Source organism: Vombatus ursinus, unplaced genomic scaffold (assembly GCF_900497805.2).
Source record: "Vombatus ursinus unplaced genomic scaffold, bare-nosed wombat genome assembly UNPS02014822.1, whole genome shotgun sequence".
NCBI lineage: Eukaryota > Metazoa > Chordata > Mammalia > Diprotodontia > Vombatidae > Vombatus > Vombatus ursinus.
This window is the reverse complement of record NW_020954600.1, coordinates 14,005,360-14,019,613: the sequence shown is the minus strand read 5'-3', so window position 1 is coordinate 14,019,613 and position 14,254 is coordinate 14,005,360. Positions and strand designations below refer to the sequence as shown.

Below are 14,254 nucleotides of genomic sequence, written 5' to 3'. Positions count from 1 at the left end.
TCGTACAAAGAGCAGCAGGTAGCCCTGTGTAGGTAGATTGCTGAGCTCATGTAGGGGAGGAAAGTGTAAGAAAGGGAGGAAGGGGCCCGAGTTGGGGTGGTCTTTAAAAATCAAACAGAAGAGTCTAGATTTGATCCTGGAGGTTATGGGAGGCATCTTTGTACATCTTTGTACTCAGGGGCTTCCAGGGATGTTTCTCCAATATTCTCCTTTTCTGTATTGCCATGTGTAGGACATGGTTTTGGCATCTGTCCCTCCTTCCCACTTCCTTCTTCATTCTTAAAAAACACTCTTCCACTGAGGTCAAGGAGCAAAACTGCATGGTCTTGGATGTAGGGGGCACAGGGTTCTGTCACCAACTTTAAGTCCTTCATGCCTTGATTTGTAAGGCAACATTAATTTGAGGACTAGCTGACATAAAAGGCAGTGGGTGCCAAGTGGGGATCCAGCCAGGGACAGTCACTGAGAAACTGTGGAAGAATGTACCAGCGAGGCGGGCGTGGGGAGCACCTTAGCCCCCTCCCCACATCCCACTGTCCTCCACCAGCAGTCTCCTCCTGGAGCAGTTGGGGCTTTGTGAGCACTAAGTGGAAGGGTGACATGTTAAATGCATTGGGAAATGTGAGTGCCTCTGCCGGGCTCTGCGGCTGCCTCTAAAAGCATCCATCCCAGCGTCCACGGTGCGCAGTCGCTATGCCAGGCTGCATTTCCTCATTTCTCAGCATCAGTCGTAATGCACCACAGCAGCCTTGGCAGGCCTGCCTCCTTAGCCAGGGCTTTGGGGCCATTATCTTACTTCACAGGTGCTGGGAGCCTCCTACATCTCAGCCTGTGCTCCAGGGTACAATGTAAGGTCCTGGCTAATCCCAGTTCAGGCTCTTGTCTTCAAAGCATCACACCGTTCTATTGAAAAAGGTGTATGTGCATGTGGGGGGGGACTCGGGGGGAGGAGAGAGGAGGGAGGGTTAGAACACTCATTCCAAATGGAGCGTGCTCATTGGCTGCCAATGATGTCATTGGCACCTATGTCAAGCATCCCCAGTTAATGCAGGGCACTAATTGCTTTGTGCATTTTTTATGTGAAAATTGAATTTTTTGATAACTAGCAAGACACCTGAGTCACCCTTAGGGGAGAATTGAACTTGAATATCTCAAAATCAACCAGTCTTGGGCCTCAGCCTAGTTCTAAGGATTTTGCTGTAAGGTTATACCTCCATGGCCGTGTTTGAAAACACAAGGTCTCTTTTATTTTATTTTGTAAATTCAGCCATTGTGACCTGCTTGGGAGCTCAGGGGACAAAGTACTCACAAAAGTGTAACCCAATCCCATCAGGGAGAGCAGCCAGGAAGCCGAGGAAGGTGACTCTGCCAGTATTTCTTTGAACCTGAATACCACCTCCCTCCCACCCCACTGTAGTCGGCCCTCAACCCACCTTTCCCTGTGCTTAGGCTGCCATCCTCTGGCTGAGCTCCATGGAGACTCGCTGACAGCCGTTCCCTTGGAAACCCTAATTAACACCCTGTTTGCCTCCACCCAGGTCCACTTCTGATATTGGCAGCAAGACGAGAATGTCTGAGTCCAGCGGCCCAGAGCCAGCACAACTGCATGACAGCACCCCCTTTGCCCAGGTTTCCAGAGGACCAGTCTCTGTCTCTCCATTGGACCAGTCTGCTTTAAATTACTCAGGTAAGAAAACCAAGAGGTGGATTTTTACCCCACCAAGGCAGGCTACGCCCAGGTAGACCCAGCAGCCACTTCTATCTCAGAGGATTAGATTTAGCTCCGCCACATCACAACCCTCTTCCAGTTAGCATATTCTCCGCCACCCCCATCGTGCCTGTGCTAAGTAACAGAAAGGAATACTTTCTGAGCCTCAGAACAACTTCAGGAATCATAATCAATAGGGCAAGAGACTGAGAGCCACTCAAAACTAGCTCAAATGCTTTTAAGTTTGTAGACGATCACAAACCTTGTTTATCTTTATTTTTATTGTGTTTTAGATGTTATAAACTAGATTTTATATTTTATTTATATATCATATTTTATATTATGAAATCAATCCACAAACATTTATTAAATGCTTTCTATGTGTCTGTCACTGTGCTAAGCACTGGGAATAAAAATAAAGTCAAAAACAGTTCCTGTCCTCAAAGAGCTTACACTCTAATTAAAGAGACAGATGAAAGGTAACAGAGGGAAAGGTACCAGCAGCTGGCAGGCAGGGGAAGTATCTAGGAAAGGCCCCTTGCAAAAGGTGGCATTTGCACTGGGTCTTGAAGGAAGCCAGGGATTCTGAGAGTCAGGAATAAAGGAGAATATTCCAGACGTGGGGCACAGCCAGTGAAAAGGCATGGAGGCTAGAGGTCAAATGTCCTGAGAGAGGAACAGCCAGGATGACTGGAGAAGACTGAAAAGGTAGGATGAGGCAAGATTGTAAAGAGCTTTGAAGGCCAGAGGACTTTATGTTTGATCTTGAAGGGAATAGGGAGCCACTGGAATTTATCGAGCAGGGATGAGACTCTTGCTTTGGGAAAATCACTTTGGAGGCTTGGCAGAGGATGGATTGGAGTGGAGAAACTTAGGAGGGAAAGAATGAAGAAAAGTGACCATGGGGGAGGAATGTAGCAGAGAGACAAACACAATAAGAACATACAGTAATAAGTTAAAATGCAGAAAAGAGATCAGAAGTAGCCAGAAAGAGAGAGAGCGAGCAAATTATTATTGTTATTTTGCGGTGTGGTGTTTTGGTAAGAACTGAGACTTCTTTAGTATAGAAAACTCTGCCAATACAGATCAGCACCTCCTTTACAATTTATAGTCTTAGAAAGTTATCTGGGATATTTAGGGGTTAAGTGACACAGCCAGTACATGACAGAGGCAACACTCAAATCCAGGTCTTCCTAACTCCTAGGCCAACTCTCTAACCACTACACCCCGCTACCTCCTCTTTATTTTATTGATGTCTATGTTTTCCTTTTCTTTTAATAAAAATATAGGTAATTTAGATTTTATAGTTTTGTTTCACATTCTGTTCGTCTTAGCTGAGAGTATTAAGTTTATAATCATTTTTAATGACAAATTGCCAGTTGACCTAAGCTTTTCGGAAGCAGGTGGTGCCCAAAGGCAAGATCGCCCCTGTTATGTTATTATTCGTGAAAATAATGGAATCTTCTAGACAGTTCATTCCTAATCCCTCTGATCTGTGGCAGGAAGCACAGTCCCAGCTGTGTTTGCCATTCCAGCTGCAAACAGACCCGGATTCACGGGCTACTTCATCCCCACACCACCCTCGTCCTACCGGAACCAGGCCTGGATGTCGTATGCAGGAGAGAACGAGTTACCAGGGCAGTGGGCAGATTCGGTAAGAACTTCCTCTTGTCCGTTGCAAGACTTCACCAGCTTTCTGCTCCGTAGTCTGGGAGAGATAAAGCAGAGGGATGAATGTCAAGCATGTGACTCCTGGTATTTGCCTTGTGACCTTGCACAAATAAATCATGTAATCTCTCTAAGCCTCAATCTCTTCCTCTGTTAAATGAGATATAATAGTATTGGTAACAGGATTAGTGGTAATAGTGATAGTGGTGGAGGTGGTGGTAGTAGTAATAGTGGTAATAGTAGCAGTGATAGTGGTAGTGGTGGTGATGGTGGTGGTAGTAATAGAGTAGTAGTGGTAGTAGTGGTAGCAGCAGTAGCAGTAGTAGTAGTTCACATTTTTTTGTTATTTTTTTTTTTTTTGGTGAGGCGATCAGGGTTAAGTGACTTGCCCAGAGTCACACAGCTAGTAAGTTTCAAGTGTCTAAAGCCAGATCTGAACTCAACTCCTCCTGACTCCAAGGCCGGAGCTCTATCTACTGAGCCACCTAGCTGCCCCAGTAGTTCGCATTTATATAGCATTTTATACACATAGCCTTATTTATCCCCTTAACATCCTTGGGATTTAGGTGCTATTATCACCCCCATTTTACAGATAAAAGTCAAGTGACTTGCCCAGGGCTACATAGTAAGTGGCTGAGGCTGAATGTGAACTCAGATTTTACTAATTCCAAGTATAGCGCCCAATCTACCTAGCTTCCTCATATGATACTATATTATGGTAGAATTATAGTATGATAATAGTACCAGAGGGTTTTGTAAGGATCAAATAAAATAAACATATAAAATATAGCATAAATAATCATAAGTAAAATAATAGCAAATGAGATGTAAAATGTTTTGCAAACCTTGGAAAACACTAGATTAATGTAAGTGATGATGATGAAGGAAATGGAGCAGAAGGGAGGAAGAGGGAGGAGGAGAAAATTGAACTCCAATAACCCTCCTGGCTATGCAGTAATGCCCCCAGTGCCTATAGAGGTACCTAGAGCAATTTGCCCCTATGCCAGGGTTTATAGACTGCTACTCTTTTTTGTCTTCTTATGTCTTTTTTCTCAGAATTTTGCTCTCTTCTTCCTATCAGCAGTTACTTATTATAGTTCTTAGTGTATCATTCCTTTACATGCCCCACTTCTAAACAGACTTGTTAGATTTGTTCCTAAAATAAAAGTAAATAGACACTGAGTGAGGCGCAGAGGACCTTCCCTATGAGTAAACTACATAGGCTTTGCATCATTTTACCACTCAGAGGTTTTTTAAATGTACCTCCTAGATCTCAACGGCATCCTACATGGTTGAGATCACCAGATAAATTAGTCCTCCAATATTGCTGTTGGCAGTAGGCCAAAATCATCTGTCCACTGTGAGTCCTCCATTACCCTCTCAGCAAGTTTTACGCTCATGGATTTCATTAGTTCAGTGCTCAGTCGTCTGGCTGTGGGCCTTTTATACGTGTTCTCATCAGAGTTTCCAGTCTTTCATTATCTATTTTCTAAGGGCAGGAATCTAGTTTACTTAACGTGGTTAGTCAATCAACTAACAAACAATTACTGAGTAACTGGTACATGCCAGATGCTATACTGTCCACTGGGGATACAAGTACAAAGAATGAAACAATCTCTCAGGAGTTCACATTCTTTTTTTTTTTTTTGGCTAGGCAATGGGGTTAAGTGATTTGCCCAGGGTCACACAGCTAGTAAGTGTCAAGTGTCTGAGGCTGAATTTGAACTCAGGTTCTCCTGACTCCAAGGCCAGAGCTCTATTCACTGTACCACCCAGCTGCCCCTATTCTTTTTTTTAAATAAATTTTTTTTTGCTTTTTTGGTTAGGCAGTCGGGGTTAAGTGACTTGCCCAGGGTCACACAGGTATTAAGTGTCTAGTGTCAAGAGGCTGGATTTGAACTCAGGTCCTCCTGACTCCAAGACCAGAGCTCTATCCACTGCACCACCTAGCTGCCCCAAAACTCTGATGCATTCTTTTTTTTTTAAAAGGCAATTGGGGTTAAGTGACTTGTCCAGGGTCACACAGCTGGTAAGTGTCAAGTGTTTGGTCTGAGTCTGGATTTGAACTCAGGTCCTCCTGACTTCAGGGCCAGTGCTCTATCCATTATGCCACCTACTGGCCCCTTGAATTATTTTTTCCAATGAAAATTCTTCTTTCTCCCCCATTGCCTTCTCCAGTGAGAAAGCAAGAAAAACAAAAACCTCTGTGACAGATGTGAATTCAAGCAAAACAAATATAGACATATTTTAATATGTGTGTGTACATATACATATCTACACATATATGCATACATAGATACATATATCTCATTCTGCATTCTGAGTCCCTCAGCCACTTTCTCAAGTAGTGGGTGGCATACTTTGTCATTTGTCCTCTGGAATTGTGATTGATCATTGGACTGATCAGCATTCCTAAGTCTTTCAAAGTTGTTCGTATTTACAATATTGTTGTCGTATAAATTGTTCTCCTGATTCTCCTTATTTCACTCTGTATGAGTTCATACAAGCAGTCCCTGGTATCTCTGACTAAAGCAGCTTACATTCTAATGAGAGAGACAACACATATGTATAGAAGTATACATAGGACAAATACGTAGCCCACAGAGTGTGGTATTTAACATCATATTTATATCCTTGTCTTTCTTTGGGTTAACTCACTTATCCATAGGCCTTTACACTGTTGTGTCTTGGGGGTAAGGTTGTCTTTCTAGTGTGTGGGGGGGGTAGGATTATCATGGATTCCTTGTTGATACAATCCATTCTCAGGATCCTAGAATTAAACTTCATTTCCATGTCTGCACTCATTACTAAAGCTTGTAAGCCCCCACTGGTGTGCTTCCCATTTATACTCGTTAGTCACAGAGATACCATTTACTCTTTCCCCCCTCTAAAAGATGACATTAACTCTTAAACATGAAACATATACTAAGTGAGAAGGCAAAAGCAAAAATTAGTCACAATATGTATTAAATGAAAGGCAAAAATAAGGCATAATCAAAATATAACATTAAAACCATATACGTGGATCACACTTTCACCAATACATATAGTATCCTTGGTTGGAGAGTGGGCATAAACTTACAAAAACTTAGAAGTAAGGCACATGAGTAGGGAAACTCGTATACTTTGGGCACCTCATTACTCTGGTCTGCATACCTCAATGTCTGTGGTCTCTTCAGAGAACAGCCTTAACCACAAATTATCTTTTGGACAAAGCCTCTTTCTTTGCTGCTTTTAGACTACTTAATGTTATATTCAGCTCTTTTTATTTAATGTCACCCTAAAACCTGGTCTTTGTAGAGCTTCCCAAGTCTGCTCCCTTGTCTAAGTATTTTCGATGAAAAGCAGTTCCCTTTAATCGTGGGGTTAGTAAAGCTATTCTGATCTTGCTCTTTGTTGGCTTTGAGGGGTTTTCCATCTCAAGCTATAGATTAAAGTAGTGGGCAACATGGGCAAACTTTTGAGGAGTTTCCCCCCCTCAAGCTGTAAACAGTACTAGAGAGCAAGTGGTCTTTTCCCCAGCCAGTTCTTCACCTATAGCAAAGAATTCTCCTTTCTTCCAGTCAACCCTTCTAAACAGTAGAACATTTTTTCAATCAGATCAGCTCCCCACATCAACAGCAGAGCTGTCTACTGGGCTCAGCTTCTATCAGCATCTCCACACCATAAGCTTCTGTGGTCTCTTCTGTGTATAAGCAATTTCTCTTGCTGACTTCTCTGTTTTCTTTGCTGTACTTGGTGTCTTCAGTCTAGGACACCTTGTGTTCTGATATGGCTTTTTAATGCCTCAAATCAGGGCCTCCTCATGAGATGTGATCCATCTTTTAGTTCTGTTTATTATTTCCTATTTATCCTGCATATAGCTTACTTTGTATATATTTGTGTGCATGTTGTCCCCTCCCATTGGATTATGAGTTCCTTGAGGGCAGGGACTATCTTTTGCCTCTTTTTGTATCTCTTAGCACAGTTCGTGCTACACGGTAGGTACTTAATAAATGTTTCAAGTCAGTGACATCTAAATGGCAGGCATGATTACCTGTATTTGAAGGATGATGAAGGCTGAGCCCTAGAAAGGTTAAGCAGTTTACCCAAGATCATACAACCGGTGAGTTGTACACCCAGGATTCAAATCCAAATCTTTTGATCTCAAGCCCAGAGCTCTTTCCACTGAACTTGTGGGAAAATAACTCTTTTACTAACCACCATCCCATTCTGTCCGGTGGAATGTGTAGCATGATACTGAATCCCAAGAGTTCTAGCTGAGACATCTGGTGCTCAGCCCCATAGGACCAGGACCTATTTGGGCCAGGGGAGGGGCAAGGATGTTTCTCTGTCCTAAAAAGGTCAACAGTGAGTCAGCCAAAATGGGTTAATCCAAAAGGCCAGTGACAAAGGGACATATCTTTGCAACTTGCTGGGTGAGAATGCAGGACTCCCACAGCGTCCTGACTTCCTGACCAGTAGAGCTGACAGGAATGGGCTGGCTCAGAAGGTAATGGGGTCCATTTCACTAAAGACCTTTAAGCAAATGCCGAGTGAACAATCAGGCATGTTGCAGGGGGAATTCATTTTCTTGCATGGGTTAGACTAGTTTCCTAACAGCTCTGAAATTCTGTGAGTCTGTGACCCAGAGATGGGGATGAAAATTAAAATCAAAGGCCAATGTAGCAATTCAATGAGATAGGAAGGAACATCCGTCAGGAGTAAGGGTCTGGGGCTAGCTGCTATCATACTCAGGCCAAGGACTCTGGAAAACGTTTACCCCAGGGTGAAGGAGATTAACCCTTCCCCTCCTATCACTGCTGCCCCCTGCTGCAGACTGTGCTGCTTGTTGACCTCATTTTCCTGAAATGGAACTTCTTCTCTTTCTCCTAAATCTATTTCTCCTCCTTTTCATGACATCCCTGCTTCTGTCTATGGTACCACCATTCACCCTCTCCCATGATGGAAACCTAAAGATCAGTCTTGGATTCTCCCCTTCCCCTCACTTCTCTTATATCATCTGTTGCCTTATCTATGAAATAGCAATTGATAACAATACCTAACATTTATATAGCATTTACCACATGCCAGGCACTGTGCTAAGTGCTTTACAATTACTATTTCATTGGATCTTTGCAACAACCCTATGAAGTGGCGCTATTATTATCCCCATTTTACAGATGAGGAAACTGAAGCAAACCAAGGTTAAATGACTTGCCTAGAGTCACACAGCTAGTGAGTGTCTGAGGCTGGATTTGAACTCAGGTCTTCCTGACTCCAGATCTGGCACTCTATCCATAGTGTTGTCTAGCTTCTCAATAAGGTTACATAGGGATGATAACAGCACCTACTTCACTGGAAGGGTTGTTGTGAAAATGTTATCTAAAGCACTTGGCTATAACGCACTATATAAATGGTAGCTATGATTATTGTTGTTATTGTTATTATTATTATACCTGTTCATCTGCCAAGACCTGTCAATTCCCGTCCCACAACATCTGTCCTAACTAGTCCTCTCTCTTTTCCTAGGTACCTGCCCTAACTTAGACCATCATGACCCCCTGCCTAAGCTATCCCAGTCTCCTTCAGAGTGAACGCTCCACCTCCTCTTCCCCAGTCCAATCCAACCTTCATATCTCTGGAAAACAAACCTTTTCTGTGTAAAACAACAGCAACAATAATAGCTCACATTTACCTGGTATTTTAAGATTTATAAAGTACTTTACCCATCACAATGTAAATTCCCTCCTCACAAGTAGAGATGCTGCCCTTCTTTTCTTTTCTATCCCCAGTGCCTAGTACAGTCCCTGTACATAGTAGATGCTCAATGTTTATTGATCAGTTGGTTGATAACAATAATAGCACGCATTTATATTTATTTGCAAGGGTCCTAGGTGGCATGAGAGTTGCATGCAGATGTCCTTCGCTTGATAATGACAGCATACTTTTGTATTGAGAGCCAGACCCTGTGGAAAACCCCAGCTTCGTTGTTTTGATTGGCTGAATCCACCACTCTGGGTCTGTCCTTCTCCAGCTGAAAATGAGCCAGTGTCCTTTTTCATTGTTTTTAATTAAGTGGAAGATGATTATTCTAGTTTAAGAAGGCTCTTTCCTGGAGCACAATTACCACATCCAATTACCTAGTGAACAGTGCCTATTAGCAGGGTAGCTTGTAGGAAGTTGGTTTTTTTTTTTTAATTTTCTGTCTAAGCTACTGTGGGTAGTATTAAAAAGAAAGTAAATGAGGCCAGGTCACAACTGAAGATTTATTAGACACTATGGTTGTATCTACACATCCAAGTATCCGGTGACAGACTCGGGCCATCATCTGGATATTTGGTCTACATGTCAGCCAATGACTAGCTGTTTTAGTTGGATTCGACATGCCTTTTTGAGCATCTGCTGTATGTGGGGCGCTGAGGGAACCACAAAGAAAAATAAAGCACTTTTTTCTGTCCTCACAACATTGAAGAGATGAGACATTCAATTCCATTCAAGTTAGTAAGCATTAAATACCTACTATGTACCAGGCAAGAGACACTGTGGCACAGTGGGTAGAGAACTGGACTCAGAATCAGGGTGATCTGGATTCAAGAAGCACTTCTGACACCTGCCGGCTGTATGACCCTGGGCAGGTCATCTCATTGGCCCCAGGCATTCTCTCTAAGAATACAAGTTGCAGTAGCAGATCTACATGGGTAGGATTTTCCCCTCTAGGCAGCTAGAATCCAGTCAATCTGGACAATCCAGTCAGAATCTGGACAAAAAAAAAACAAGACTGAAGATAATGAAAACAAGAATGAAATAGTCCCTGCCCTCAAGGAGCTTACATTCTACCGAGAGAAAACAACATGTACACAAATGTACAAATATAGACTGTGTATAAAGTAAATAGAAAGTGATTTGGGGGGAGAGAGGAGGCCTTAACATCCTCTGAACAGAAGCTCCACTGTCACATAAGGTGTCAATGACTACATTGTACATGAAAAGATCACTACAGGTAGACCAAATTCAAAATAATTGAAAAACTAACAAAGGTCCCAAAGAACAACTCACAACACGTAACTCCTTCATGATAAAAAGACAGGAGAGAACCAGGATGTAATGGACCAGCACAGACATCTTCCGATGTGGTCACTCTATTGGATGTTTTTGCTTAATTGGTTCTCTCTTTTTTGGGGGGTGAGGCAGTTGGGGTTAAGTGACTTGCCCAGGGTCACACAGCTAGTAAGTATCAAGTGTCTGAGGCCAGATTTGAACTCAGGTCCTCCTGATTCCAGAGCTGGTGCTCTGTCCATTGCACCACCTAGCTGCCCCTAATTGTTTAAATTGTTATTACAAGGAAGGGTTCAATCTGGAACTGGACGTTTCATTTTGTTTTTCCTTCACAAATGACTGAGATGTAAATACAACAGGCATCAATGAAACATGTTTAACTGTTAAAAAAAAATACAAACCCTAAAACACCAAATAATACTAATGATAATAGCTAACATTTAAGATGGGGTTGGGTTATCTCATTTGATCCCCACAACGATCCTGGGAGATAGGTGCTATTATTGTGCCCACTTTACCAATGAGGAAATGGAGGCAGACCAAGGTGAAAAAATTTGCCTATCCAGCGTCTACTGGAAAATCTTGATAGTGAGCTGGAGGGGAAGAGCATTCCAGGTGGAGGGAAGAACTGTGAGCAAAGGCATGGAGGTGGGATATTTCTAAAGATTCAGCTGGTTTATGACAAATAAGAAGACTGAGTCTCAGGAACACTGTAGAAGCTGTCTTTTATAATTAAATCACTGGGCCATCCAGGTATCCCATCTCCAGTCATGGTCTCAGCCTATTTAGTACAAAGAGGGGAAAACCCTTCACATACTTCCTAATGTCCAACTCATCTCACAGGGTTCATAAAGTCATTAGTCTGGGGCTGTATGAAAGAGGACTAGACTTGGAGCTTTGTCACTTACTAAGTGCATAATCAGATGAGCATTTAACTACTCTGAGCCTCAGTTTTCTCAACTGCAAAACCATAAAACTCACAGAATAATACTTTCACCACCTCAAGTTGATAGACATTTGAGTTGTTCTATCTTTCTTCTTCCCTATCCTACCCTCCTATAGTGCTTAGTACACATCAAATGTTTAATGAATTTTTGCCTAATTGAATTGAATTTACCTTTTACCTTTTACATTTACCATTTACATTCATTATACTTACTAAGGCAGGAAAATTTGCAGATTCTTGGAGCCATTGAACTCAGAACCATGGGCCTTGCAAAGTGTCACAATGGTGTAAAGAAACTGAGTGATTAATTACATCCAAGGCAGTGATTGATTTGGCAATGCATGCAGTTGCAAAACAAACCAGGTCCAAGGCTCTCCATAGCCAAGGACCCAGAAGCTTGGTTTCCCATAGTTAATATACAATTTGGAGGAAGAAAAAAACAGGAAAAACAGGACTATAGGGATTGTGACATCTGGTTTCTCACTATGGAAGGTGGGGTCTGGAGATACTGAGGTGAGAGGGAGAGGAATTAGTTTTGTGACATTCCTTAAGTAGGGTGACCTTTGGGAGGGGGGAGTAACTTTGTGACTTAAAATCGGGTGACTTACAAGCATCTGAAACTTAGCTTCACAAAAAAAGGGTGGATAAAAGCAAAATGGAGTGATTTATGCTCATTTTTATTGTAACATGGCATTTTACAAATATTGTCCACACAAGCTTAATCTAAAACAATTGAGAAATCCATTTAACTCAAACAACCTATTTCCAGATCATGTCAATTCATTTAGATTTCTATGGGTATAAAAATTCACCTTGGTAACGTCTTATCCTGCTCTCTCATCTAGGTTCCACTCCCAGGTTACATAGAGGCATATCCCCGGTCACGCTACCAACAGACATCCCCTTCGAGACTCCCCCGGCAGTACAGTCAGCCCACCAACATGCACCCAAGTCTGGAACAGGCCCCCCTGGCCTCCACGGCAGCATCTCAGCAGAGCCTGGCAGAGAATGATACTTCTGACACTCCGCTGACCAACATTTCCACAGCAGCCCTGGTGAAGGCTATTCGGGAAGAGGTCGCTAAACTGGCCAAGAAACAAACAGACATGTTTGAATTCCAGGTCTAACACTTAGGAGTTCTCCACTCTTGTAGCCATTGAACTCCAAACCATGAAGCCTACAAAGAGACAAGGAAATGTGTCTTTGGTTTGTTTGTTGGGACTTGGGAGAGAGGGTGGATTTCTGTCTTACCCATCACTTCCTGGAAAGTTGAACTCTGGGGTTTCTGCTAAGTGGAGCAACTCCTTGAATAGCAAAGTACTTGACCTGTCTATTAGGCTGGCCAGTCAAGGTTGTCTTGCCTGGCGACTGTGTGTTTGATACGCTGATACATTAAATCCATGGAATATGATTGTATGTCCTGAGAAGCCTTAGGCATGAGAGATGCTATTTGATAGATTGCTCTTCAATGCCATATTTCATAAGTAACCAGAGAGAGGACAAAATCCAGACATGACTACCATGACCTCTGCATGCTCAATCTGTATTTCTGTGATAAAAAGGTGAGGACAAACGCCAGACTGCATTCTTTCTCATTGGAACAATAGCAAAATTTAAACGAAAAATAAAATAAAATAAAATCATCTCTGAACTTGGGATAAGGGAAACCGAATCCAATCAAGTAACTTCAGCCCTTTTTATTTCAAGCTCATGCTCAAGGCCAAGTGAAATTTATGTTTCTGGTTCTCCCCAAACAATTGCCCTTGTAAATAGTCCCGACTTGGTTTCTCATTAAGCGTACAATGGCCCGAAAGCAGAGAAGATGGGAGAGGAGATTGATTGTGGCGGCTTAATTGGTGTTTGCCAAATTCTTAAAGGCCCCTGTTGAGCATCTGAAAAAGTGTTGGCCTTTGGAGAATAGAATGCATTGTGAGTTGTGCTGAAGACCTAACAAAAAAAAAAAAAGAAGAAGAAGAAGAGAGAATTGCTGCAAAGTGCTTTTGGGAATTCTGTAAATGAAAAATGGTTATTTGAGTCTGTTTTCTTTGCCCTACATTGAAAGTAGCCTGAGAACCAACCATCTCTCTCTGTTTCTCTTTCTCTCTCTCTCCTGGAATAATAGGTACATCTACTTTCACAAGGAAACCTCTGTTTATCATAAAGCTTTCCAGCTCTCTTGAACAATGCTGTTCAGTAAATGCTGCCAGGTGTCTCAAAATAAAACTCTGATTGATGTCTGTTCAAAACGGGATATGTGAATCTGCAGACTTTCAAATTCCCAGCCGATGTTTGTAGAAACTTTGGAATATGGGCAACCTGTTGACTTATGTCCAATGTAAAGCAATGAAAACAAGCGTATGAATTTAACCAAATCATCTTGTTCGGTGGAAGCAAGGAGTTGGGGGGAAGGGGCTGGTATTTACTAAAATTACAGACTGCTGACCATGGTGTGCTTAATGTTAATAATCCCCTTTCACCACTGGTAGGGAATCTGACCTCTTCAGCTCATTGTAAGGGACACATCATCCCCGTGAGCTACTGAACGTGTCCAGAATTCATTTTCCCCACGTCAAATCAAATAAAGTAACATCTTGACCATGGGCAATACTCTGGGTTCCTTCATTGAGAAAGCAGCTTCAGTAGCAGAGGTCCCCAGTGTTGGGGATGGATGTACTTGACATCTGTTGAATTCTGTGCTAATGGCCTCCCTTCACCCTGCAATCCATTCAGCTACAGCCATATATATGTTCTTTATCTGATCTGATCACCTCATTCTCTGCATGAGTTTCTTTGGTCTTTAACTGAGATGAAAAGTTAAAGTTGGGTCAGCTTGGGGGCCATGTCTAAAATCTGAGAGAACAGGAAAGAAAGGTTCAGACTAACAAAGCACACAC

The 14,254-nt window shown here is 42.4% G+C and overlaps 1 protein-coding gene across 1 annotated transcript in view; it reads left to right on the top strand.

Annotated features, from left to right (window-relative positions):
* Positions 1–13,960, top strand: part of KIAA1549L (KIAA1549 like) — a 178,549-nt gene extending 164,589 nt beyond the window's left edge. The window contains exons 19-21 of the mRNA XM_027837754.1: positions 1,539–1,687; positions 3,211–3,362; positions 12,206–13,960. Of these exons, the coding sequence (XP_027693555.1) occupies positions 1,539–1,687; positions 3,211–3,362; positions 12,206–12,487 (583 nt within the window). The 3' untranslated portion in view covers positions 12,488–13,960. The remainder of the gene's footprint in view (positions 1–1,538; positions 1,688–3,210; positions 3,363–12,205) is intronic.
* Positions 13,961–14,254: the final 294 nt, after the last annotated feature.